Here is a 26,986-nt window from a genome sequence, read left to right on the forward strand (position 1 = left end):
TGTTTAGTAGTTCCCTAAAACAAGCATTCGATATGCGTCCTTAACCCGATTCATCCACAAAAAGAATCTCCATTTTTCCCTCAACTCCAGTTTTTTTAAAAAGCACAACTACCTTTTAACCCCTTCTTTCCCAAATTGCGAAGCTCCTAAAAGTAGTGGGAGAATGTCAGTATTTTTAATGGCAGCCCTCTCTAGCAGCTAATCAATAATCAATATCCAAGAGAAGGCGGACGGCACTGTAAAAACTCCCCCACTTGCCCACCCCCGCACCCACACAGCCCCGTCGCGAAAACCCTTTGAGCACCGAAAAACGAAATGTATGTATCGGCTGCGACCCACACAACCAAAAATAACTCCACACTTACCTCGGAAAAAAATATTCGAAGAGAAAAGAAAACAGGAAAAAAAAACTTGTCTAGGGAGAGGATATTTTTAAAAAAAAAGAAGAAAAAAAACGGGAGTTTTTTTTTCTGGCGTTTAAAAAAAATGGCGGCCGATCGAAACAGGAGGCAAGAAGGAAGAAGAAGGAGTCTCCAGAATTAAAATTCATTAACAGAGCAGGAGTTTTAAAAAGACGAGGAAGAAGGCCGCCATTATGCTTTTAAAACGAGATGCCCTAGCACTGAGCATCGCATTTTAACCCTTTAGGCTCAGGAATTTGCTCTCAACCCTTTGATCCCGAAACCATGCCGGATTGCATAGACAAAAACACGAAGAAAAAAATTTTCAAAAAATATTTTTTAAAAAAAAAACGATTATAAAAAGGGAATTACATTTTTTTTCAGGAGAGGGAAGGAGATTTTTTTTTACAGAAAAAAAGTTTTTCCGGAGAAGAAAAAGGAATAATTTTTTACCGTTCGGCGGCGCAGACGACGAACGGAAAGGAGGAAAAAAACTGGAGATTGAGGGTCAGGGGAGGAAAAAGAACGGAGGCTGGGGTCGGGGAGAGAAAGAGGAAAAAAAAAACTTACCGTGGTGATGGTGTTGTTGATATTGTTGTTGATGTGGGTGGTGGTGTTGTTGGGGTGGTGGTGGCGGCGGCGGTAACGGCGGGAGAGGCGGTGGATAGAGGAAGTTGTTGGTGTTCTGAGGCGGCGGAGGTATTGAAGGCGGTGGTTGCTGCTGTTGTTGTTGCTGCTGCTGTTGTTGGAGCGGCGGCCGGTATTTAGGTTGTTCGCGGAATATTTTAAGTTTCTGTAGAGAAATCACAGAAATGGAACAACCGAGTGTTGACCGTGGTTGCATCTTTTCGTTCTGACCGAACGACGGCGTCAGGGGCGAACTGTCATGGCGCATCGGGAGAGAGGAATACTTTCTTTCGTCTGCCTTGGTTTGCTTTTCCGACGAAATACACTCCTCCTCTGTTTTGGTGCTGGAGCGAAAGAGGTAAGGAGCGAGCGCACATGCACGCACACACACACACTCGCGCTTTCGACCGTTAATTACTTTGCTGGAGCACACCAATTTCCGCGCAGCATCAAAGGGTTAACTCTTTTCAGTCACGTGACTCCCTCCCCCCTCCCATCCACGCACACACACACACTCATACACGCCGTACGATCCACAGAAGGAAGACTTATAACGGGGCTTCTTCTCATTTTCTATTTTTCTCTCTTCTCACATTTTTTTTTCTCTGCCTCCTTCATCTGCATTCTCATCTTTTTTTTTTTTCTTGCGTCCTCCTCCTAACTTATTTTTGTCTTTTTCTTTTATTAGTTTTCTTCTTTTTTTGGCCAGCCACCATTTTTTTTTTTCCTTACTGAAAATCTCGAGACGGATTTTTTTTTCCCACTGTCTTTAATTCATTTTTGATCCATGGAAGAAAAAAAAAAAGGAGAAAAGAAGGCGATCTATTTCGCTCCTCCATCGCAATTTTTTATTTTATTTTTTGTTTTTATTTTTTTTCCGAAGATTATTAAGAAAGAAGATGAATAGGATCAACATCTTCATCCTATCGAACATTTTTTTTCGTCGTCGAAACATTTGGTTTTATAAATACTTTTTTTCAAAATGGAAGAAAAATACCTTTCCTTATTTATTATTTTTTCTCCTGGATTGTTTTGTTTACAATACTTCTTACTTTCAAATTTCCTGACACTTTTATTTCTATAAAAAAAGTTTAAAAAAATAAGTTTTATTTGAGAAATCAATCAACGAATGTCCTTAATTAAATATTTTCGAACACAATTTCGCGAAATTAACAGTGCTTAATGTCTGTAAAGAAATAATATTAGAGAAAAGAAGAAAGAAATTTAACGACAATAAAAAAATATGCTATAGCCTTTTAACGCCTGTTAAAATTCTCAATTGTCCGTTAATGCAATAAATAAGTGCTGTACATAGTTTTCTTATTTTATGTAACTTTAAACTTGCGTGTAATCGAACATGTAAACTTTTATTTTATTTTATAAGACTGCGTTGAAACGCTGACAGCTTAACAACAATACATTTTCAACTCCGTAGAGTTGTAATTTTGAACCCAACGCAGAAGACTAGGGAACTGATGGATCAAGCATTAGGAGAAACTGGCCTTCGTGGTGGATTTTTTGATGGAACTAACCAGCATTTGCGTTACAAGGAGAAGAAAATCACGAAAACCTCCCACGGTTAGCTCGGCAGCACAGGGAACTCAAACCTGATCCGTCTACCACTAGAGATATTTTAGGTCAGCACAGTGTCGGTGCAAGCCGGGAGCAGAATTCATATCGACCAACTATCGCTGGAATTCGAACCTGGGTCAAGTTATTGGGGGTGAGGGCTCTATTTCCTGAGCCACCACGACTGGCAGTATGTATACTGTCGAATATTGGTCGGGTAAAACCATAGTGCTGACGTAAAATATCCTCAGTGATAGACGGATCATGGATTATAATCCATGATCCTTGGTTTTGAACTCCATCTAACGCATATGCGGGTTAGTTTCATCAAAAAGTTCTCCGCGAAAGCTAGTTTGATCCAGGAGCTCCCTTGTCTTCTGGGTTGGGTCCAAAATTACTAGGCTACGGAGTTGAACTAAACAAAACACTACCTTTTTCGGGAAAAAACCTCAACTAAAAAAAAAACATTAAAAAAATAAAATGATTATATAAAAAAATATTTACGTTTCTACTCTTAGCATATCTGAAATAGTATATATCCTAGTTATTTCTATTCATTATAATAAACCTAGTTATTTTTTTAAACAAAAATAGTACACTTTTAACTAAAACCAAAATAAATTACGAAAAAATAGATTCCACATTACAAACTAATAATGCGGTCTTATATGTCGGATGCAACCTGACACAGGACCCCATAGGACACAAGACAGACATAGGACCACAAAGGGCCAAGCAAAGGGAATAAAAGAAATTTTAAACTGAATAAATGTATAAATGTAATTAATTTTTTAAACTAAAATCTTCGAAATAGTTATTAAGTTATGTTGTTTAATTAGAGTACCCCCCCCCCCAAAAAAAATATTAAGAGCCCCGGAAAAAAGGGTCCTAAATTACATTTTTTAAATCATTTTTATAACATTACCTAAATTTAGTTTCTAAATAATTCTATTTCGATGTTAATTTAAATTTGATAATTTTTAGTCGTAAAAATTTTTTTTGATTCTAAATGTAAGTTTTATATGTAATTGCTATAGTAATTTTATATTTTTGTAAATATGAAATTAAAGACGGTCTTCCAATCTGAGGTCGGTCCTTAGCTTTAGTTGAATTTAGATTTGTCGTCTGGCGCTTTTGAACCGAGCTCCAGCTCTCTCATCGGCCTCCTTGTGGTGCTCGTGCGTGACTCGGGACCTTATGCCGTAGAGTTCGCAATTGCTAAGTCTTTTTGGACATGGCGATGAGACTTCTTTAAATATGAGCCTAATTTCTGCTCTCAGAAAAAAAGCACTAATTTAGAGCTTAAATATTACGAATGTTATCAATTTTGTTATTTATTTATTATTATTTTTTTGGCATTATATTACTAACTAGATATTATGCTTCTTTGGGTGTCATATTTATACCATAATTCATATCATTTTTAACTAAATTGGATATCGTCTATACTGCAAAAAGTAAATCAACTATATACATTTACTCATAAATGCTTGGTATATTTTTTAAAAAAAATCTCAATAACGTTCAATGTTCAATATTTTTACTCAATAGTTAAAAATCAAAAAACATTTTTTTTAAAAATTAGATTCCTATAAAAATATTGTCTTTTTTAAAATTTATTTATAAATTTTTTTAAATAAGTTTTTTCTTCACGCTCGAATTTTTATCAGCTTGAGTAAGTTCTGATAATATTTTTCTTTTAAATTTAAAGCAACATTAAATTATATAGTTATCTAAGCACTAATAACAATTACAATATCATAAAAATAATTGGCAGTTGACATAGTTTACTTACAAAGAAAAATCGAGGTAGGTAGCGCAACAATCTAGATTGACAAAACAAAAAACGATAAGAAATTTAATCAGTTAGTTTGTTTAATCAGCGATAAAACAAAACATATTAATATGATTCAAAACGCATAAAACTTGTATAAGATATTTGCCTTAAATAAACATTAAAAAACAAGTTTTTGCAAACGTAGAAAATCTAGTCAATAATAATAAATTTTTTAATGTTTTCCAAACCCTAAATTCCGTTGCTTTTATAAAGGAAAAAAAATACCGCAATTAAATTTTTTTGCAAAAGAATACAAACAACAAACCAAGCTACGTTTATCAAACTATCAATAAACGAATTCAAATTAAAAATAAATAACAACATTTAATTGCCTACATGTAAATTAAATTTTTACCTTTAAATGATCGTTTATATGACTCACTATAATAATAAGTCGTGTTAGGGTTTCAATTCTTCTTTCACTCATTTTAAATAAGAATTTTTGATGAATTTAAAAATTTTAATTTTCTTCAGTAACTTTGAAAACGAAAAAAACTTTTTATCAAATTGGTATTTTTAAATTAGTATTATTTAATTAGTTATATGTAAGATTTTTTAATTTCCTTAATCGTAAAATTAATCGTTATTTCCTTAATCATGTTTTCTATATGCAAGCTATAAGCTTATATTCTCACTTTGGTAATTTCCAGAAATCAGCTCTAGAGATTTGAAACATTCTAAAGAAAACCAAAGGATCTTGCTGTAAGACTTCCCAAGTATTAGTTCCTGCTCTAATACTTTTCAAGTGTAATAGAATTTTTTAAATTTTAACTTGAAATAAATAATGGACTCACTTAGAATTTAAAGATATACAGATATAAAAATATAAAATAATTGGAGCTGTAGATTCTTGAATTAGTTTTTTTTTTTCCCCATTACTGAGAGCATCAATTCTGAGAGCAGAGCTTTCATAACTGGAATTATTATGACTGATGTTGAGTTCATATGGGAATCTAGTTTTATTTTGCCTAGAGTGAGCTATGACTGTGACCGACTATATACAGGCTTGCTCATTTTACCTAAACTTAGTTGTAGCACCTCAACTTCAAGATCCAGAGGGCGATAACAACACTAAAAAACAAACTAATCGTTTACGTTACATAACTTTAAAAAATTCAACATTAAAAAACGTGTTCTAATTGCTATGGCAGGGATGGCGAACCAATGGCACGCGTGCCATTTATGGCACCCGACACAATATTTTGGGCACGCCACCGATCACATTTGTTATTACACTATGAATTGTTATTGCTCAAATGAATGCTCACACTATGTTATTGCTCACACTATGAAGCATATGTAACAATTAAATTAAAATTCACAAAAAACACGCAAAATAATAAACAATTATTAATGAAAATAAAAAATAATTAATGCTAAAAAAGCAATTAATAACCATAAAAAACAAGCTAACAATAAATAAATAACAAAAAAAAAATAAACAGTCCTGCTTAAACTAACATCTTACAACCTAATATAAGTTATTTGTCATCTAATCTGCAGCAACCGAAGTCACACTGATGTTACTTTAAGTTGAATTACGCGTATAACTGAGACATTGCAAAAAAAATTTTTTTACAATGTAATTAAAGAGTTTTGAGTTGATAGTATTTAGTATTATTATTTTCCCAATAATCAAGAAGGCAAAATTATTTGACGGCACGTCTATTAATTACCTCATTAAACAATTTTTTGGAAAAAATGGCACGTTGGTGTATAAAGGTTCGCCACCCCTGTGCTATGATAACAAAAGAATAAAACAAATCATAGTTAGGAATTTTTAGTCTAACTATTGTCATTAGTTTATTACGTACAATGTGCTGTAAGGTTGTGTGTTAAGATCAGTATTGTGCCTTTGAAATACAATACAATAATTACTTTTAAATAAAACACGTATTTGCTTTAAAAATTTTTTATTTATTTGATGTTTTCGTTGATTTTATTATTATTATAGAAGCAATGATTCATAAATGAGCATTACGATAATCTCTAAATTGGGTACTTGGGTTGAAGAAGAACACAGATACCCACATATGAGACCCATAACGTCAGCGCCGGCTAATCCTTTATAAGCAAAATGAAGTATTAAATTTTAGCTAAATTTCTCCACATAAGTTAGAATGTTAATTATCGTGAAGTTAATTAAATACGGCGCCGTATCGCACATCGAATTTGTTGAAATATATTTCTTTCTCATCTAAGTCTTTCACTTAACTTAGATTTATTATTCGTTTATGCATTTTATTGTAACCGTGATATATCTTCATTTCATGTACCTGGCAACTTCAATTCATAATAAGTTTGCTTGTGTTCTATATTGCTTCGTGTCTGTCTTAGTTTTAAGTAAGAAATATATAGTGAAAGAATTGAAATCTTAATGAAAGAATATAGAATGTACTTAAGACTTAATACGTAAACTTAAAAGAACCGAATCTTGGCGGATTGGGTTTACTCGAAATAGAATGGAAAGAACAGTTACTAACGTAAACAAATGTCCCTTATAACAACCAATCAGGATCGAGATACCCACCTACGTCACTTGCAGGTATCCCATTTTGAAAATATTAATAGATTAGGTTTTAAATTCTTCTGTCATTTTTTTAATGCTTAACTAATGATTTTTTTAAACATGATAAATTATATTTTAAAACATAAATCTCGTTTCTTAATTTGGCTTCATTCAGATAGAACTAGAAATATTAACTATGCGTAGAAGACAGCGTCAGCCATTTTTTACATAGAGGGCGTTGCCCAAAAAAAAGTATAATTGCTTTAGTGACAGTCCATTTGAGTAAATTGAGACAATTTAAAACGTAACAGTTAAGCTACTGATCTAGTTCAGCTTTCATGTTGTACTAATTCACGCGCATACCACTTGCAACTACGGTTACTGGGGGACAAAATCTCAAGTGGTCAAGTGATTGCCTTACATTTTTTACTCCTTTATGGAGTATTGATATTTTCTGCGAATTATTTATTATAAAGAAAATGCATGCTCGTTATACAAATGTGAGCCTGAAGTAATGTTTAATATTTTGTGTAAATCTTTTATATCATAACTTAACAGTTTTGAAAGAAAAATAAAACGCGTTCACGACCATATCTAATAGAAAGTTCGAACTGAAGTATAACGTAGTGTGGTAATTCTTTTGGAAAGAAAAAGAGGGCTCGATCTCCGAAAATGAGTCTTAACTTCCAACAGACATTTTTTTTCTAAATGTAAAACATGAATAATAAATAACTTAAGCCTGTTAAAAAATCCTAAACTGAGTCTCGCATCTTTCCGCACACACAAATTATCGAACAAACAAACTGAAAACAAATAACCGAAATAATTATCCCGGATCAATAATGAGATAAAGTCAAAAAAAGTTTAAGAATATATAGTTGTCCAAATATATTTGGCCATTTCCAGAAATATTTAATCTTTAATTCTACTAATGTGTTATGCAACTACTACTTAACAAATCTGACAATTCAAAACCAAACCATCCAGAAAAAGATATTGGATTAGTCATTATAATCACCGTTCTTTAAAAAGGATAAAGTCAGACAAGTCGTCGATTCACGTTTAAATCTAAGTATTCTTGAAAAACCCTACGATGTTTAAAGGATATATAATCTTGTTGCATGCAATATACGGCACGCCGTATACTGTAAACGCCATATTTGCCTACAAGCATATCATTTCACAAGGCGGAAAAATAAGAGAAGGATTAGTTTTATGGCTCAAATCATCGCTATTAAATGACAATTTAATTTTATAACCAATTACAGGAGGATTTAATTTATGCGAAACACTTTTAGGATTTTAATTAAAATGTTTCCCGTTTCTCTTCTCCAGGAATTTTGATAAAAATCGGATCACAGACTTAACTTCCTCAGATCACTTGATCGCTTCTCAATTGTTTGCTCTTTCATTTCGTCTGAGTCAACATTAATCTGCTAAAGTGTGGAGAGGAGGTGATATGGATGTCTTTAAGATGGGGGATCCTCCAGAATTTTCGATTTTCTTTCTCTTCCTTATTTGATGACGATTGAAGCTCTTTTGATTTTTCAGAAATCCGCAATCCTCATAATCATGATCGTCGCCATCCTTCTAATTTCAGACATTTTTGGATTTCAATGGGTAATTAATACCTGCAATAGCGCTTTTATATAATTCAATTTGCTGTCACCATTTTAATAGTGAAAAGCTGAGATCGGGATGTGATGAAAGGTCTTCATTTATAAGAGACAATTGGGCTGAAAACTGCTAAATCGTCAGAAAGAGTAAAAATTAACGCCAAAGAGTTTAAGCACTCCAACACAATCAGGGAAATCTGCAGATTTTTGGTGAATAAAATGTAAATTAAAATTGCTGGTTTTATTGGAACTTTTTTAGATTAAAACTAACTTGGAAATGTTCCACTTTTTAAATTTATTGCTGTTAAATAATTTAGAATTACAAAAAGAATGTCTTGTTGCACTTTTGGAACAACTTATTTAATGTTGAATGACGTAAGAAAACTGCAAAAAAAAATCTGAATAAATTATGGAGTACAATTGCTAGTATAATTGCTAGTATGGAGTACAATTGCTAGTTAAAAATAACTTGAAACTGTTGCACTTCTTAACATTTATTGCTATAGTATAATTTCTGATTTAAAAAATAAATAAATAAATAAAAAACATTTTGCTATACTCTTGTAGAAAATCGATTCAACGTTGAACTATCAGAGAAAACTGCAGATTTTTGTTTTTCTTTCTTTTTTTTTTATTTTCAATCTTGAAGTGCAATTATTAGTTTTACTGAATCTCTATTGGGTTAAAATAACCTGGAAACTGTTGCACTTCTTAACACTTATTGCTAAATGTATGCTTCAATAGAAACTAGTTTATTTGTTAGATTAATTCTGAATTCATTTTCAAGTAGTTTTAACTTTAATTTTACAAATATTAGTATTAAGATTTTTCATTGCTATGTCTCCGTTTCTTGATATGAATTGTTGCGTAACAAGGACAACAAATGTTCTGTCGAATTTCAATGTTGATTTCTAGCGGCAACATGAAAAATGTGCCTATTTATTTTGGATGAGTTCGGAAGGATAAAAAGTATGAGAAAGGGTGCGATTCGAATAAAAACGGACTTATATGTTCTAAAAATGTTTCCGTGACGTACAGATTTTTACTCGAATTAAGAATGACGAAGAAATATGTGTGATATCATTACGAATAAAATGAAGAAAATTTATTTAAAAACACTAGGAATAACTAATTTGTTTTAGTGTTAATTACCGTAAGATAATAAATAAGGGGTTAGTTAACTATATATTTATATATTCTTGCTAGTACCTCTTTGTTCTTTAATACTTCTTTGTGATTTACTTGTTTCAAATTTTTTGGAACAATCAGTTAACTCCTAAAAACGGCCAACTCTTAACATGGATTACGATGGCGCAATCCCGCAAAGATCTTAGGTGATCATTCTCTTTAGTTCTTTATTTTTTTCTCAATAGTTAAAACTTTCTAGACAAGCATGAAAATATAAATGAAAAAAAGGTAATTTAAAAAATATAATAATAATATTATACTTAAAAATAATTTAAATCAAAAAATAATATCTACAAGCTTATAATGCATTCTAAAAACTATTCTCTAATTGGGTACCATGGGCTCAAATGGGTTTGTTAAAAATGCTTTATGGTTTAGAAGAGTTCTAAACGTCATAAAAGTAATAATTCGTACATACAAATTCGTTCCAATTAGAAACCTATTATTTTGATTATAAAAAAAACCCATCTAGAAATAAAATTGGATATTGGTAGGAACAATGAAGTTATAAAGCTTTAAAACTATTAAACCAGTGTGGGAAAGTTTACTTTTACATACAATCATTTCCTCAAGCTAGCAAAATTAACTCTTACGCAAATTGCTAATTTTCAAACCAGATATATTTTATTTCTATTTTAAAACTCAACAAGAAAGTTAACTATCAACTACTAATCTAACTTTTTGTTCGTTATTTCAAGGTCACTTTGGTAAAAAGTACAAAACTTGCTGGACAAGTTGCACAAACATGGATAAAGAGCAGATAAGTATATAATTATAAAAACTCTTGCTTCATTAAAAACATCGGTTTTTGGAAGGTATTAGTTTTGCCTCTTTTCAAAATGTCTTCATCATCATACCGATAAACATATCTTCAAAACGAGGTCACAGAAGTAATAACAAAATAAGAATTTTACAAATCACGATATATTTTCTTAAAAGATATGTCTTCATTTTTTGTTGTTCTTTTTTTAAAAAATAAAATAAAACCTAATAAATCAAAATAACATTTGATAAGTTAGGTTTCTAAACTATTTTTAAACTATTTTTAAGACATTTCACGGAAGAGACAGAAGATATTTCTCGCTTTAAAATATTTCAATCTGAGTTTTTAATGACTACCAAAAAAACTGGGTCATTTAAATGTTATTTTGAAACTCTTTTAAATTTTATAAATTTTTTAGACTGAAACAAGACGATTGTTTTTGAGCTGCCGTTTTTAAAAATGGCGCTTAGACACAAAAATCTACTGTATAATTTTAATAAACGTGATGTCAAGTAAAAATAAATATTTATTAATAAATTTGCTTTGCCACAACTGAATGTTTTCTAAATCTACGATTTTACGTCATTTTAGAGCCGTAGTGGCATAGCCTTAGGGCAGTGTTTCCCAAACTTATGACTTTTGTGTACCCTTTCTAAATTTTTCGTTACGTTATGTACCACTAATTAAAAAATGAATGTATTTTTTACTATAAAAAATTTGCACAAAAGTTTAAAATCACAACTGCTGTTGACACTACTAATTATTAACCGTTAACTCTGCAAAAAATGGCCAATACAAAAATACGTAATCGTAAATTTTCATGCCTGGCTTTGTTTTCAAATAAATTTTTTGAAATTTTTGTTTGTTGTAAGATATTTCGCATAAAAATGCGTACCCCCGTTAAACTGTTCCCGTACCCATGGGGGTACGCGTACCACACTTTGGGAAACACTGCCTTAGGGGATAGAGTGTTCGCCTTCCAATGAGGTGAACCGGGTTCGAATACCATCGATGGCTGGCTGGTCGATACGAATTCAACACCCGGCTTGTACCGACCATAGTGCTGACGTAAAATATCCTCAGTAATAGACGGATTATGGGTAAGAGTTCCCTTGCCGTCAGGTTAACCGTGGGAGGTTTTTGTGGTTTCTCTCTCCATGTAACTCAAATAAGGGTTAGTTTCATCAATAAGTCCTCCACGAAGGCAAATTTCTCTGCAATACTTAGGAGTTCCCTTGTCTTCTAGATTGGGTTCAAAATTACAAGGCTACGGAGTTGAACATTAGTACTCCTATATCCAAAATTGGGTCGGCTGTTCAACGACTGTTATAAAAACAATTTTGCTACTTGAATTTTCGCTTTTCAACAAAAAGACTTTACATACGAATACGTTTGGTTGCCTAGTATTATTCCATATTTTCGTGGTAAGTCCATTTTTACACTAAGAAATAAAAGTATGGCTAAAGCTACCAAAATATGATAAAGCTTAACGTGTTACGGGATTTATGGGACACTACTTCAAAATTTCGGTAGTTTTTACCGAAGCACTTTGGTAATGATTTCGGTAAAATTAAGAATAAAATATGGTTTTAAAATATGTGATGAAATTTGGCAAATGTTGTAAAATTTGGTAATTTTATCATAATACCTAAGCTTATGGCATAAAAACCATTTACTCAATTAAATTTATTTTTCAGTTTTGTATTTCTTACTAAATGAGGGGTAAATACTAAATGAGGGGTAATTTTCAAATCCAGAATTTCCAATGAATTATTACCATGAAGAACGGAAAAATTACCAAATGAAAGCTTGAAATATCATTTGGTTCTATTAACCAGAAGTACAATTATTAAATTTTTCTTTTTTTTTTATGAAAAATGTCATTACCATACAGTTCGGCAATTTTACTAGAATTTGTTTCTCTGTGTAGGGCTAATATTCACCTTTTACTCAAATTGTAGTTTATGCTTTTAAATTCAAATGATAAAAATTATTTCTGGTGTATTAGCAATAGAGAGCATGTTATTTGCATTCAAGTTCTAGTGGTAACTTTGAAAAATATTTTTGACTTCACTAAAGTTTTTCCAAATGGGTTATTCGAACGGTATTTTTTCTTTCAGCAAGTTGGGCAAAATTATAAGACAAACGTAGAAAATAAGACAACTCGCGATCTATTTCTGACAGTTACAAGAAAAATATTTTTTCTATATACAATTAAATTATACCTATCTTGCTTCTCAATCTGATTTGTTATGTAATTTACTGATCAAAGATCCGCAATATACGCTAATGACTTTCTGTTAAGTAAAGACTTAGCATAATTATTATATTATAGAATGGAATTACATAATTTCTGCTAAATCCTTACCATAAAAAAAAAGGGGAAATTTTCCAAATAAATGGTTTAAATACCGTATTTCGTTTGTTTTAGTAACCAGTCATTACCATACCGTACGGTAATTTTACAAGAATTCGTATCTTAGTATCGGTGAATTTTTAAAAATTCTACGTATGTTTTTGTGAATAAGTTAAATTGCGAACCTGATTTTGAGAAAATCACAAAACCTGTGGTATGTTTGCACTTTTTGTAAGAGGTCAGTCTTTGTGAAACATCTACTAATAATTTCTACTTATAATGAATATGGTTCTGTTTTTATAAAAATAAAAAAAAAAGCAAAAACCAGGTCCCTCAAGGAGTTTTAGTTATAAGATTAGGAATTAAGGATGTTATTGAATCCCTTTTTCAAAAGGAAAGTTTTGTGATGGGTCCGTTTTTGTAACAAAATATTTTTGTGAAAGGTCCATTTTTGTAACAAAATACTTTGCGAAATGTCCGTTTTCGTGATAAAATATTTCATGAAGGATCCGCTTTTTCAATAAAATCGTATTTAAAAGATCCGCGCAATAACAAAAGAAAAAAGAAATGAAAAAAAAATGAAAAAAAAAAAAAGAAAAACTCTCCGTTAACGTACCTAAATTTTCTCCTAAAAGAACTCTTATCAATATACTTATCATTAACTAACCACCATCGCTGCGACGATGCATTTTAAATCGACGGTATATTTTTAAAAAACAGATCGAACTTTTGATTACATTTTAATTATATTATCACTCGAAATTTCAACACAGTACAACATTTCAATATATCGATATATTTACATATATTATTGAAATTTAACTAAATTAAGCGTGGCGGTTTTATTTAACTTTGACATTAAATAATATGTATTATACTCTTGCAGAAAACCTTTTTAAAATTTTTTTGAAAATCAATCAAAAAGCAAAGATTTTTTTTTTTTTTTTAATTTCAACAGTCGAGGCTGCAATAAAAAATTTAATTTATTCTCGAAAAATAAAAAATATATATTTAATCTTTAGATATTCTATTTCTTTGAAGAAAAAACTAAAACTTTAAATAAATTCATAATGTAATCAAAAGAAATTGTGAATCATTCCAACTCCAAAACAGCGAAGCTAAAATATATTAAACTTACAAACAAAATATTTAAATTTTCTAAACAATGAAAGCGATATCCCTTTAAAAAAATAGTCCGACATCAAAAAAAAGCGGAAAAAATAGCAGCGAAGATTTAAACATCGGAAGAAAATGTTTAAGCGAACTTTTCTTGCAAACTTCTCCTGCGACGACTTCTTTTTTTAATTCTTTACCTTTAAAAAAAAACACACATTTTTTTTTCCATTAAATATTTAAGCAAAAAGGGAAAAAAGATGGAGGGGGAAAAAAACGCAATTTCGTGCATCATTTAACACTTCTTCAAGTGACGCAATTTTTCCGTATCCGTTAAATATTTTTTTCCCCCTCAAATTTCTTATTTTTACGTACCAATGGTTGAATGCCTTTGGAATGCATAGTGCCGATCGGGAAAAAAAAGAAGTTTAGACCGGGATAACTTAAACTAACAGAAAAAGTTTCTAAGGTACTTAAATTTCTTCAAGTAACTAGTTTATTTTGTGGAAATTTAATACTCAAAGATCTTAAATGTTATGTATCAATAGCCCTGGTCATCATGGAGATGATTTATGGTAGATAGCGCAATTGAAGGGTTATAAAAATGTGTTTTACTTATTAATTGTTCTAACTTCATGATTTTCCTAAAGTTATGTTTCACAATTTAGTACAATAAACAGGGATCTGTCCAGACATTTTGTCCGGTTTTCTTGAAATTGTGAAAAAATTACTCACATTCTTTCAACCAGGGTCCGCTTTTATGAATTTGTGCAAATAGGGTCCGGTTATTGCAAAAACTTTTTCAAGCAGTTTTTAAATTGTAAATAGATAAAAGATTATGCTCGGCACTGTAAAATTATAATTTAAAAAAATGAAATTCTCAAAAATAAACAGCAGTTGCTGCTTCGAAATTAGAGATGCAGCATACAAATATTTGGTATTTAGCCTATACTGCTGAACGCAGAATATTCATTTCGGACAAATAATGGAAGAATCGTCTGCCGAAGACAAAGCTTAATTCGTTTACATTCATCTTTCTTGTTTTCTGCCCTGGGAAGGGTTTATTCGATTAACAAAACAATAATAAAGATAAACAAATTTGTGAAGGGTCCGATTAAAAGAAAAATCATTTTGTGAAGGGTCCGTTTTTAAGTTAAAATATTTTGTGAAGGGTCCGTTTTTATGAAAAGATATTTTGTGAAGGGTCCGTTAACGGACCCATTTCTTCTAAAAAGACCCCTGATAACGCCAAAAAATTTATGTCAATAATATAATTAATGCCAATAAATAAACTTATGCCAATAAGTTAACTCATGTGAAAATGTAAACCTACACTGTAAAAAAACTCGGTAAATCCTTAACCAGTACTTAGTGCGAAGTTTCTTATTATCCCAAAGTTTAGTGAAATGAAAGATCATTTTATTTCAGTTACACCATAAATTGTGAAGTATAATCGATAAATATTTCCGCGATGCAACTGCCTGCACCAAAATTTGGTAAAGAGACACAAAACTGTGACGGTGACTGTAAACTAAACGACATTTGTTTACGACGCCATGTTTTCTTTACGATTCGGTCTCGGTGTATCGGGACGACTAATGCATGTTGTTTCAAGTTTCTACTTATTTAGTTAGATAAATGGTTTGAATTAAAGTTCATTTCTTTTTTATGTTGCCTTTTTAAATTTGGTTGGCTATATAAAATGGTAAGAGGTATGTCATAAAATAACTTCTTACGGTAAATAGTTCTGTTACGGTAAATAGTTATACCTGCATTTGAGAGCTTTAAATATACCTAATAATGGTGCAAACTTCCTCTAATTTTATGAAGAAAAAAAGAATGAAAATATGTGATTTTCTTCAAAACACGTACTTTTGTTGCAAGCTTCTACTGATATGTGGAGCTAGAAAAAATACAAAAATATGATAAAATTGAGCTCCATTTTATGTAGCCAGCAAATGCACATTAATGTTTGATGCAACGTGGCTCGGAATTTTTAACAGTATAGGCCGATAGGCTGATATAAAATATAATACGCTAACTTATGTCCACATACTTTCAAAGATAAAACTCTCACTTTTGACGATTCAGCTGTCATTGAGGTATAGTTTGCTAATTTTAAGAATCATTTCGTCACGAAATCACGTGATTTGTGACGAAACGCGAAATCCATATATATTAAGAAAATGTTTCTTTAACTCGCTATCTCATCGTAATGTGTTTTGTGAGACATTAACTATAATGACGAAACTAGAATTAAGTCTAGATCATCGAAAATAAATTGACGATTGAGTCGACTGGCCAGCATGCGTCAAGGAGTTAACCTCGTGCCAGGAAGATCTAAGGTTCGAATCTCGTTTTGGGGCGCATGTGTAACTTATCTCTATGTTCTATATGTCCTTGCGTTGTTGGGGCGAAATTGATCCACCTAAAAGGTGCCCACGATAAAGTAATTATGTGAAATATTAGGCATTACGAGATTTTTTTTTCTTTGGAAAAAAAAATAGAATGTGAAAATTTCTTTAATTTTGACGAAATTCGCTTCCTTGAAAAAGTGACGATAGTTATTTCGACACATTGACGAAATATTTACTCGAAGCATTTTCCAGGAAACGGTTTCATCAAAAAAAAAAAAGTTCCGTGGCATTTGAGAATTTATTTTTTACAGGGCATGTTAACTTATGCAAACATGCTGATATATGACTAAAAGTCAACTTTTGCCAATAGGTTAACATATGCCAATAGGTTAACTTACGTCACAGTAAACTATTCGAATAATTATAGAATCAATGATTTGATATTCAACTCAATCTACTATTTTTATACATTTTTTCGTTTTATTAAGTCATGTATATTTTTAAATCTCTTTTGATAATTTTGTTCGGATCAGCAAGTTTACCTTTTTTTTCCTAACAATATTCGTAGCTTGTTGAGTACGTAGTATTAAAATATAATAATAATTGTATGACTTTGAATGTACACAAATAAAAACCTACGATACTGTTAAAGTTATATCTATGCAGCTTCGACTATGTTTTAGTGTAGAGAGATATAAATGCATTAAAAAAACATATTCAAAATTTCCATAGTGTATTAAAGTAAAAATATATAAACTCTTACTAAATAATACCCTTATATCATTGGCGCGTAATATGATGAAGAAAAAAAAACTTTTAGCTTTGGGTACATACTAAGGAAATATTACATAAAACCATACAAAATTATTTTCAATAATTTTGTATGTGAAAAGAAACCTTATAGAAATCAGAAGGAAAAAAAATTTTCACTTCTAAATGCTTACTATCGTAAAAACATAAAAATAATAATAATAATAGTAATAGTAATAATAGTATGATTATAGCTTTGGTACGTATTGGTGTAAAAACATGCAAAATCATAAAATAAAAATAACAGCATGCAGTATTTACCATAAGGGTCGATGAGCGATCTTTCCAATTCAACGGGGTCTAGAAATCTGTGAGTAGCTGCAAATTAAATATAGCCAACTACAGCAAACAAAAATTTTACAACGAAAACAAAAAATTAAAATCAAACAAAAATATAAAATTAAAATAAACATAAATAAAAATAATAATAAAATAATAACAAAAATGCATAACTAAAAACCATTGAATCTCTATAAAACAATGCCGAAAGTGTGCTTGTTTTGAAGCAGCTGGAAATATAGGCAACTACAGCAAACAAAAATTTTACAACGAAAACAAAAAATCAAAATCAAATAAAATATTAAATTAAAATAAACATAAATAAAAATAATAATAAAATAATAACAAAAATGTATAACTAAAAACCATTGAATCTCTATAAAACAATGCCGAAAGTGTATTAGATTTGAAGCCGTTGGCATTTTCAGCGAAGAAATGCATGGTAAAGCAAAATATTAGAAATAAAAGGGCCGGGATAGCCTGTTTGGTAGAAGTTGGGTCCATGTCCAAGAGGTCGTGAGTTCAATAACCGCCGGCCGAAGTCTCCCCGTATAGTAACTGACAACTGGTGCACGTTAAATCTGTCGAGTAACGAAGTCCTCCAAGTTTCCATAACAAATCAATACCTGTGGGGTTCTGAATTGGAGATTGATCGATCTCTGGTTCTGGTCAAAATTACGTTCGGTGGATGAATGAATGGATCTATGAATGGGTCCTCCCTTTAAAACGGACCGTGACGTGTGTGTCTGAAGACATATTCTTGGCCATAAATGGCGTCTCTAAAGGACAGGAAAAGCACCCTCTGCCTTAAGTTCGCTTGGATTCACCAAAAAAGGGTTGCTGGTTAATCGGCAAGTGGTCTTAGGAACAACAACATTGACTATAAACTAGATGCAAATACAAATAAATGTCTGAGTTGAAAAAGAAAAAAATAACTTTAAAAATAGAGAGTAAGAAAATTAATTGTAAAACAAAAGATGTAAGTTTTATGAGGAAATCATTTAGACTGGCGATACTTTAATAAAGTACTATTTTACGTCTGAGTAGGATGCTTTAGCTGAGAAACATAACGAAATGCAGCATAGGCAGATTTGGGGTTCTGTTTTCGCCTTCAAGATTGGCAACTTGAAATTGGTCCTTAACACGCCAACAACTTCATTCCATCGAGATGTATGTGCATGTGTCGAAATCGCAACAACATTATCTAGCTTGATAAAGCCGCTTAATATAAGAATTTTAAAAAAAAGGGTAAGTATCATCAAGAAGAGCGGAAAATTTAATATTGCATCAAACTACTTTCAATTTACAATAAAAATTCTTATTCTATAAAAGACATGTTGGAATTATGCGTTTAACCCTTTGACTACTATCGGGACTCATTTGTCCCAACAAATGTTTAAAAATTACTAATGGACATATGTATCCCACCATTAAATACGGCCGGGACACATATGTCCCAGCCTCCAAATTGATAACTGTTAGTCAGAAAAATCCCAAATACTAAAATTGACTTATTTGTGACCTATTTTCTCCCTTTGAATAATAAACGGGACAAAAAAATCATTTTTTTTTTTTTAAATTCGCAAAGGGTTAACAACCCATTTGATAAAATGTCACTGTGAGGTGTCTTTTTGTGTTCGAATTTTTGCAGTTTCTTCAACCTAATCTTCTAATTTTTGCATTTTTCAGCGTTTACGATAATCTGCAAAAAAAAATTTTACATTTTAAAATTACTTTAAAACTAAAATTTTTATAGACAAAAAGCTTTTAAAATGAAAAAAAAAATTTCGGTCATTTTCACGAAAAAGCGCAAGATTATTTATATTATTAATGAAGTAAATCATAATAGCTTTAAAATACAAAATTTGCTTGCAATAGTTTTCAAAAATAAATTTTGCATTCAGTTTCTACATAAAAACCATTAATATGCAAAACTTGTTTTTAGTTATTATCTAGAAAAATATTAAGATTTAAAAATTTTTTATCTTCAAAACTTTTTAAACACGAAATTTAAATATGAAATCTGCAACATAAGATTTTGCATTTTAAAAGCTTTTTAAGTCAGGATAAAAAACGTGTCGATGAAGTTAACACATGTTGAAAACAACGAAATCTGAATTGCCGTAGATAATTATGGCGATGAGAAAATATTCATTTAGCAGTTCAGTTATACAATAAAAATCTATACACAAACAACATGTTATAAAATACTTTTTCAATTGCAAATCAGCTGTCTTATAATATCAATAAAATCGAAAAATATTCGTTTTATTCTGCCGTCTAGACTACTTTACTAATATTATAAAATCATAGGTCGGTATCAAAAAGAGGAAATAAAAAATCAGCTGGTAAAAAATATGCATTTTGAAGTAATATCAACATTTAAAATAGCCAATTCTTCAGAAAAAGGGGGAAATTTCTTCCTTATTTATCGGCGCTATGAGTGGGATATAAGATTATAAATTGTCTATTGTTCTTGGCTACATTTGACACTATAACTGAAATATTCAAATAAGTGAAGAGAAATGCGCTGGAAAATAACCCTTTCGGTACAAAACACACCAGACATAAAAAATTTTTAAACTTCCGCTACATTTTTTTCCTTTATAAATAAGTATTTGTAAGCCATTAAAATTGCTTATTTATCCATATTTTATGTTCATTATCCGAATTATTGATCACTTTGAAAAAATGTTTTAAGCAACCAACTTATTCGACGTTAAATAATTCCAAAAAGACATAATATCTTCATTAATTTACTTATAATTCTTTACTTTTATTTGATTTGCCACATTATATGTAGTTTTGTTTCTTTTCATTGTTAAGATTTTTTAATTCCAAATTCATCTTCCATTCCGAGAAACAGTTGTAGAGATAAGTGGAAGAACATGTTAAATGTCAAACCTCGTCAGTTCTTTTATTTTGTTTACTATATTATATTGATGGCAACTTTTTCATTCAGATTCTAAACTCAATTACAATTGCGACACGCAGTTGTAGAGATTGGTGGATGAATAATTGAGGGTAAAACATTGTTTTTTCATTCCAAATTCATCTTCATTCCGAAAAACAATTGTAGAGATAAGTGGAAGAACATGTTAAATGTCAAGTCACGTCAGTTCTTTTTTATTTTGTTTACCATATTATAGCAAAGGCTTCTTTTTCATTCAGATTCTGAACTCAATTTCAAATGCGACACGCAGTTGTAGAGATTGGTGGACGTATAATTGAGATTCAAACATTGTTAAGTTTTTTCATTCCAAATTCATCTTCCATTGCGAAAAACAGTTGTAGAGATAAATGGAAGAATATGTTAAATGTCAAGCTTCGTGAGTTCTTTTCATTTGATTTACCATATTATAGTTTCATTTGTTTTTTATGGTAAAGGATTTTTTCATTCAGATTCTGAACTAATTTTCAGATGCGACACGCAGTTGTAGAGATTGGTGGAAGAATATGTTAAGAATCGAAATTCATAATATTTTTATTTATTTATTTCTTTTAGCGTTCATAGCTTAGTTTGTTTTCATGAACTTTTTTTCTCTGATTCTGAACTTATTTTTCAATGCAACACACGGTTAGAGAGAATGGAGGAGATGGGAGGATGAACATTTAAACTTAAGTATCTAACTTTACAATTCTTTTTATTTAGTTTACGGTATTATAGTTTCCTTTGTTTTGCAGTAAGGGGCTTCTTTTTTATTCCGAATCTGCATTTTCAAATGCAGTACACACTTGTAGAGATTAGTGGAAGTATATGTTAACCGTTTAAGTTCCTCAGTTCTTTTTATTTGGTTTACTTTGGTAATCTTATTTGGATATCTTTTTATTTGGTTTGTTTTACCAATAAAATAGCCATTAAAATAACATTAAATACCATTAAAATAAAATAATAACGAATTTTAATTACAGATTCGTCTGTCTTTTCATTAAAGGTTTTTTTTTTTTCATTCCAATTCGAAACTCCCTTTTATGTGCCACACAGAGTTCTAGAGACTGGTGGAAAAATATGCTACTCATTAAATTCCGAACTTGTCTTACAATGCGATACACAATTGTAGAGATTGAAGGCAGAATATGCAAAGTGATATTTTTGAAAATTTTAAGAAATTAACATTGCATAATGTTTGCAAAATACATTTTATAACTATAATCCATATTATTTAAAATTGGCAGAAAAAGTTACAGACCCATCATAGCATGTACTTACTATCGTTACAGTGAAAAATGCTGTTAAGTTAAAACGCCAATAGTTAACAAAAATATATTCCATCCATATAACCAGGGGTGTAGGCTAGCGGGGGGCAAGAAAGGACATTTGTAAACGGGTGCAGCTTTGGCCGCCTAAATTTATGAAAAAAGAATTTCAGAATAAAACGCTTTTCTTTAAAATGTATCTTGTTTTATTTACAAGTTATGGGCATCATGACTTGTTCATATTTTTATCTGATTTTAGTAAAAATATTCTAGTAGTTTGCTTTGCACGTAGGTTTTTATTTGTTTTATTAAAAATTATTTCGAACAAATTGGTGACACACTGAAAAAATTGCCCTTAGATATTATGCTCTTACAAACGTTTATCAATTAATCGATCTCAAACAATAAACGTGATAAAAAAAAAACATCCATGTATAACAGAAATTACATTAATAAGATACACAGTTCAGTTTTAAACCGTATCAATTGAAAATTTAAAAAGCTATCAAGTTGCGATGTACAAACACTTATTAAATGTTTAATAAAAAAATATTTAAAAAAAAGTGGATTTCAGTATTTTACATAATTTAAAACTTAAAAGAGTGCTAAAAGGTTTCTTAAATTTGACATCATATTGCATTTGAACGCAAAAAGTGAGTTTTTTCCAGGGCTCTGTAAACCATAGCTACGCCTCTGCATTTGATTTCAAATGATATGAAAGAAATATAAATAGTATATCTTTCATTTATTTGATATTTAGCTTACATTTTCAAGAAAAAAAATTTCAAAAGAACAATTTTGAACTTATCTCCTCCCATGGCGGCAAACAGTTGTAGAGATCAGCGGAAGAATTAGTTAATCGAGTCAAATAATAAAAAATTAAGAAAATTTAATTTTTCGAAACTTTCTGCTTTTTTTTTTTCATAAATTTTTCTTCTTCTTACTTTTGTACGAACGATCGCGATGAAAACGTTTTTTGAGAACTGCCCTTGCATAATAGATCATCCCAGAATCATTAAATTCAAAACTAAAATCATTCCAAAAAACATTAAATTCTTTACAAAAAAAATTTTTTTAAAAAACAGCCAAACCTTTTTTTCATATTATCATAGATAATTTGGAACTTAATTTATCATAGGTAATATGAGTAAATAAAAACTTAACTGTAAGGTCTATCTTGTAAATAACCATGAATAATGAAATAAAAATCAATATTAAATTCTAAAAAAAAAAGCTAGTTAATTTGAAAATTGCTAAATAATAGTGATGGTTACTTTTTTTTTTTATAATTAAAGCTAGAGATCAATAGATACTTCAAAAATGAATTTATAACGTCGTCGAAAATTTCGATCCACCATAAAAAGATCACTTTAAAATTATTCATTTTTAACTGTTATGAGTAACATTAATAAATAAATTTAAAAAAAAAAAGCCAACGAAGTTTCAGGGGGGGAAAAAAAGGTCAGAATCTTTTCTAAAAATTACAATATGGCTGCCAACTAAAATGAACTAGCTCGAGTAAAAATCAAATTGGGCTTTTGCAAATGGCGCAGATTAAAAACAGGAGCCATGTATGTGGGCAAAAAAATAAAAAATTCTTCCAACTACTCGTTTTGGTGGAGCGGAGTTGAGAGGGAGAGCAACTTCTAAAGTGCACAGTATCGGAAAAGGGTTGTTCGTTGCTATGACAACCATTAAACCTGCGAAGTTACAGAAGGTCGATAGATGGCGCTTCCTCAAGCGAGGAAAGCGTGGCGTTCTTTTCTTTATTTTATTATTTTTTTCTAACCCTTTCATATTGTACTGATTAACATAAAGCTCAAAGAAAGAATAAAATGAAAGAAACTTTTTTTTTTTCCGCTTTTCTGGCACCAAAATTCCGAAAATCCTTGTCACTAGGCAAGGCTGATAAGATTAAAACTAGAGAAACTAGAATTTAAATTCTTTCCAAGAATAATTTTTTCTTTTTTTTAATTTTCTTGCGGATTTTATAATGAGTAAATCTCTTAGGAAATGCAAACGCTAATTACAAATCTGTTTTTGACATTAAACAATTCTTAAATTATTATACTTGTAAATTGCTAAAAGTGTTCACTCACATTAATTTAAAATTAGTTGTTAACAGGAGCTTATATTTGACACCAAACATCAAGGAGTTGTCATTTTTTTGGGGTATTTTCAAAATTGAGATGGGAATTGTTTTTAAGAACAAAATGAATTAGGACTGAAATAATCTCAAGAAAGACAATAGAAGAATTTTTCGAGACGGTTTATACACTTGTTTATCGAGGAAGGCATAATAATTCGCTTTTAATTATTTTAGATCGCGAGTTAAGAAATTCTTTACGTTAGAGACGTTCTAAAAATTAAGAAGATTAAATATTTCGAACTTTTTATTTTTATGAAAAAATAAACAAGTTTTAGTTAAGTGCATAATTTTAAAAAATAAAATACATATTAAGAGAGTTGAACGTAATTTTATCTTACAACCAAAAAAATTTAAATTTTGCTGATTAATAATTTACTTAATAATTGTGAAATTTAAGTTCGAAAATTTAATTTTATTACCGTCGTTGAACAGCCAATTCAATTTTGATCTTACGGCTACCATTGTTAAAATCCGTATCGTTGTAATTTTGAACCCAGTCCAGAAGACAAGAGAACTCCTATATCTAGTAGGGCGAAATTTGCCTTCGTGGAAGACTTTTTGATGGAACTAACCCGCTTTTGCGTTACATGGAGAGGAAAACCACGAAAACCACCCATGGTTAGCCTGAGGGCAAAGAGGCACATTATCCGTCTACCACTGAGGTTATTTTGCGTCAACACTGTGGTAAGCGCGAGCCGGGTGCCGAATTTTTATAGACTATTCATCACTATGATTCGAACCCGGGTCACCTCATTAGGACGCGAATGCTCTATCCCCTGAGCCACCATGGCTCAAATTCGAATATTGGCGCACGCCTACAAAATATTCTGAATACAGAAGGAATGCTTTTTTTTTTCAAATTATGACTAGGGTGTCCCAAAAATTTTATGCAAAGGGTAATTTAATGGATCCAGGTTCTAAATTCAAAATTATGCACTTTTTATTGATCCTAAGTAGATACCCAATGAAATTGATTGAACAGCATATCAGATAATGAGGGGGAGGGTTTCACACACAAATACATATTTTTGTCAAAAATTTTCAATTACCGTTTTACCTAAACGTCACTAGATAACATCGAGACGGTACTCAACGTCATCCGCCGGAACGTATGTGGCCAACGGCTCTGGTGCTCAACTTAAAACTTTAAAAAAAAAAAAGTCCGAAATCCTTTAATCGCATGGTTAATTCTTAAAACCAAAATAGAAAATACACGACCAGAAAGTGAAACAACCAATGCTCAAAAAATTACTCAACAAAGAATACGCTTTATTCTTTCTGGTAACGCTTCATTACTCATAACTCTGAACTATCTATAGATATTATTTACTTATTTGTAATTGTTTCCAGCAATTTACAGTCCAAATTGATCAAAATTCAAATCTCACGTGAAAAACAAAATTCAAATTTAATGGTAATATTTACGTTTATTTTGAACTTTTCAACTTTATAGAACAGAAATGTGAGTTAGTTTCTATCAAAAGCTCTCTATGGAGACGTTTCTTTGTTTCCTGAGTTGTTTCCAGTTATAAGAAGAGAAGGAAATTCATAGCGATAGCCGCAAATCAGATATAGATAGTCTGTTGAAACCAGTGACATAATAAAGTTTACGAAAGTTCAAATCATAGGTTCCATAAGTTAACCATGGTTATATCTAGTAAAATCTAGAAGTCACCAGAAATGCATTTTTATGCATATTTTAGATTATAAATCAGTCGAAAATTTTGAGAAATTAAAGAGGCTTAGGTCTCTGCAAATGCAGGGTGGGCAGCCTAATTTTTCAACAAAAAATAAGCACCTTTTAAGCGCTTTTCAAGCACTCAAAAAATATTTTTAAGCACTTTGAAAAAATATCATAATTAGACAGGGTTGGCAAGTTTTTGACAATTGATGGTTTTATCCTCTTTTATTTGCTTGCCAGTGACGAAGACGATGGTGCGTGACCAACGATGAAATTAACAAGAGAAATGAAATTTTCTATCGCTAATAGAGAAAAAAAATTGACAATGTTTAGTTGGTCCCCGAAATCAGCAAAAATTCGAGAGATTTTTCAATTCTATTACAGAGGGTCGAAAATGAAGTCTGAAATTGAGAATCTCTTGCAAAATGCAGCAGAGTTGCACATGAGAGATAAAAATCCTTATCACTGAATCCAGCTCAGTATTCTCAAGTGCGGACCCGCAAGCATTTCGTCAAACATGTAAAACAAATGGTGTTTTCATACACTACAGACCGACGGTAAGCCGAAAATTTGGGTTGAATAAATTGTGAAAACGTTGAATAGAACAATGTCTTTTCGCATAATTTGTGGCGAAAATCAACATGGTAAAGAAAAATATCACGTTTCGGAAAGAGGAAAATTAAGCACTTTTTAAAACCACCCATGGAGAAAAGCACCTTTAAGGGCTTTTAAAAAACGAAAATCGAAAATAAGCACCTTTAAGCACTTTTTAAAAACGCTACGCACCCTGAAATGGTAAATTTCATATCGAAAGTCATTTTTCCGTTTCGAAAAAAAAAAAAAGAACTCGAAAATACAACTCCGTAATGGTTAAAGTATGTATAGAGTTTTTGAAAAGTGTTTGAAAATATTTATTTCTGGTTTTATTTTTCTAAAAGTCCTAATATGAGCTTATTTCTTACGTGTTCGTAAAAATTGCTTCATCTTATTTTTCTAAAATAAGATTGTTTCACTTTGCCATGTGTATAGTCGCTATGAATTAAGCAAAAATAACGTGGTTTTCGCAGCAGTGTCATTTAACTCGCAAGTTCATTTCCAACTCATTGACATCCATAGCGTACTGAAGCGCTAATCACTTTACATGCTGAACAAACTACTAGCATCTGGTTGCACGTGTGCATCGGGACTCACACGCGTAATTCGCTGCATTTTACGAGAGATTGCCGATTTCAAACTTCATTTCGCGTCCACTGAAATCAAACCTTTTTCTAATCACAGGGACCAACTAAATATTACCAAAAAATTTCCCCAATAATAACATTTTTCTTTCTTTTCTTGTTGATTTCTTCACTGGTGAAAGGAAATAGTTTACTTCATAAGAAAGCCTATGACGTTATTGCACGCGGCTCAATTTGAAGATCAGTACCACAATCCTTGAACTTGATTTGAGGATCGTTCATTAATTATAAATCGCCCTATTTTTTGTAACTTCAAAAAGATGAAAAATATTCCAATTTTTCGTTTTCCTTTGTGT

At 30.9% G+C, this 26,986-nt stretch overlaps 1 protein-coding gene across 19 annotated transcripts in view; it reads right to left on the minus strand.

Moving 5' to 3' along the window:
- Positions 1-26,986, minus strand: part of LOC107436894 (exocyst complex component 4) — a 332,756-nt gene that overhangs the window by 219,863 nt on the left and 85,907 nt on the right. For 9 of the 19 annotated variants that reach the window (XM_071184138.2, XM_071184144.2, XM_071184137.2 and 6 more), the window contains one exon: positions 17,408-17,464. The exons of 5 other annotated variants lie outside the window; for them this stretch is intronic. In XM_071184138.2, the coding sequence (XP_071040239.2) occupies positions 17,408-17,464 (57 nt within the window). Of the gene's footprint in view, positions 1-971; positions 3,073-17,407; positions 17,465-26,986 lie in introns of those variants that run through there. 5 more of the 19 variants (XM_087153056.1, XM_071184136.2, XM_071184139.2 and 2 more) reach the window with 1 other exon arrangement.

This window comes from Parasteatoda tepidariorum, chromosome 10 (assembly GCF_982258835.1).
Source record: "Parasteatoda tepidariorum strain Cologne lab strain chromosome 10, Ptep-v5.0, whole genome shotgun sequence".
NCBI lineage: Eukaryota > Metazoa > Arthropoda > Arachnida > Araneae > Theridiidae > Parasteatoda > Parasteatoda tepidariorum.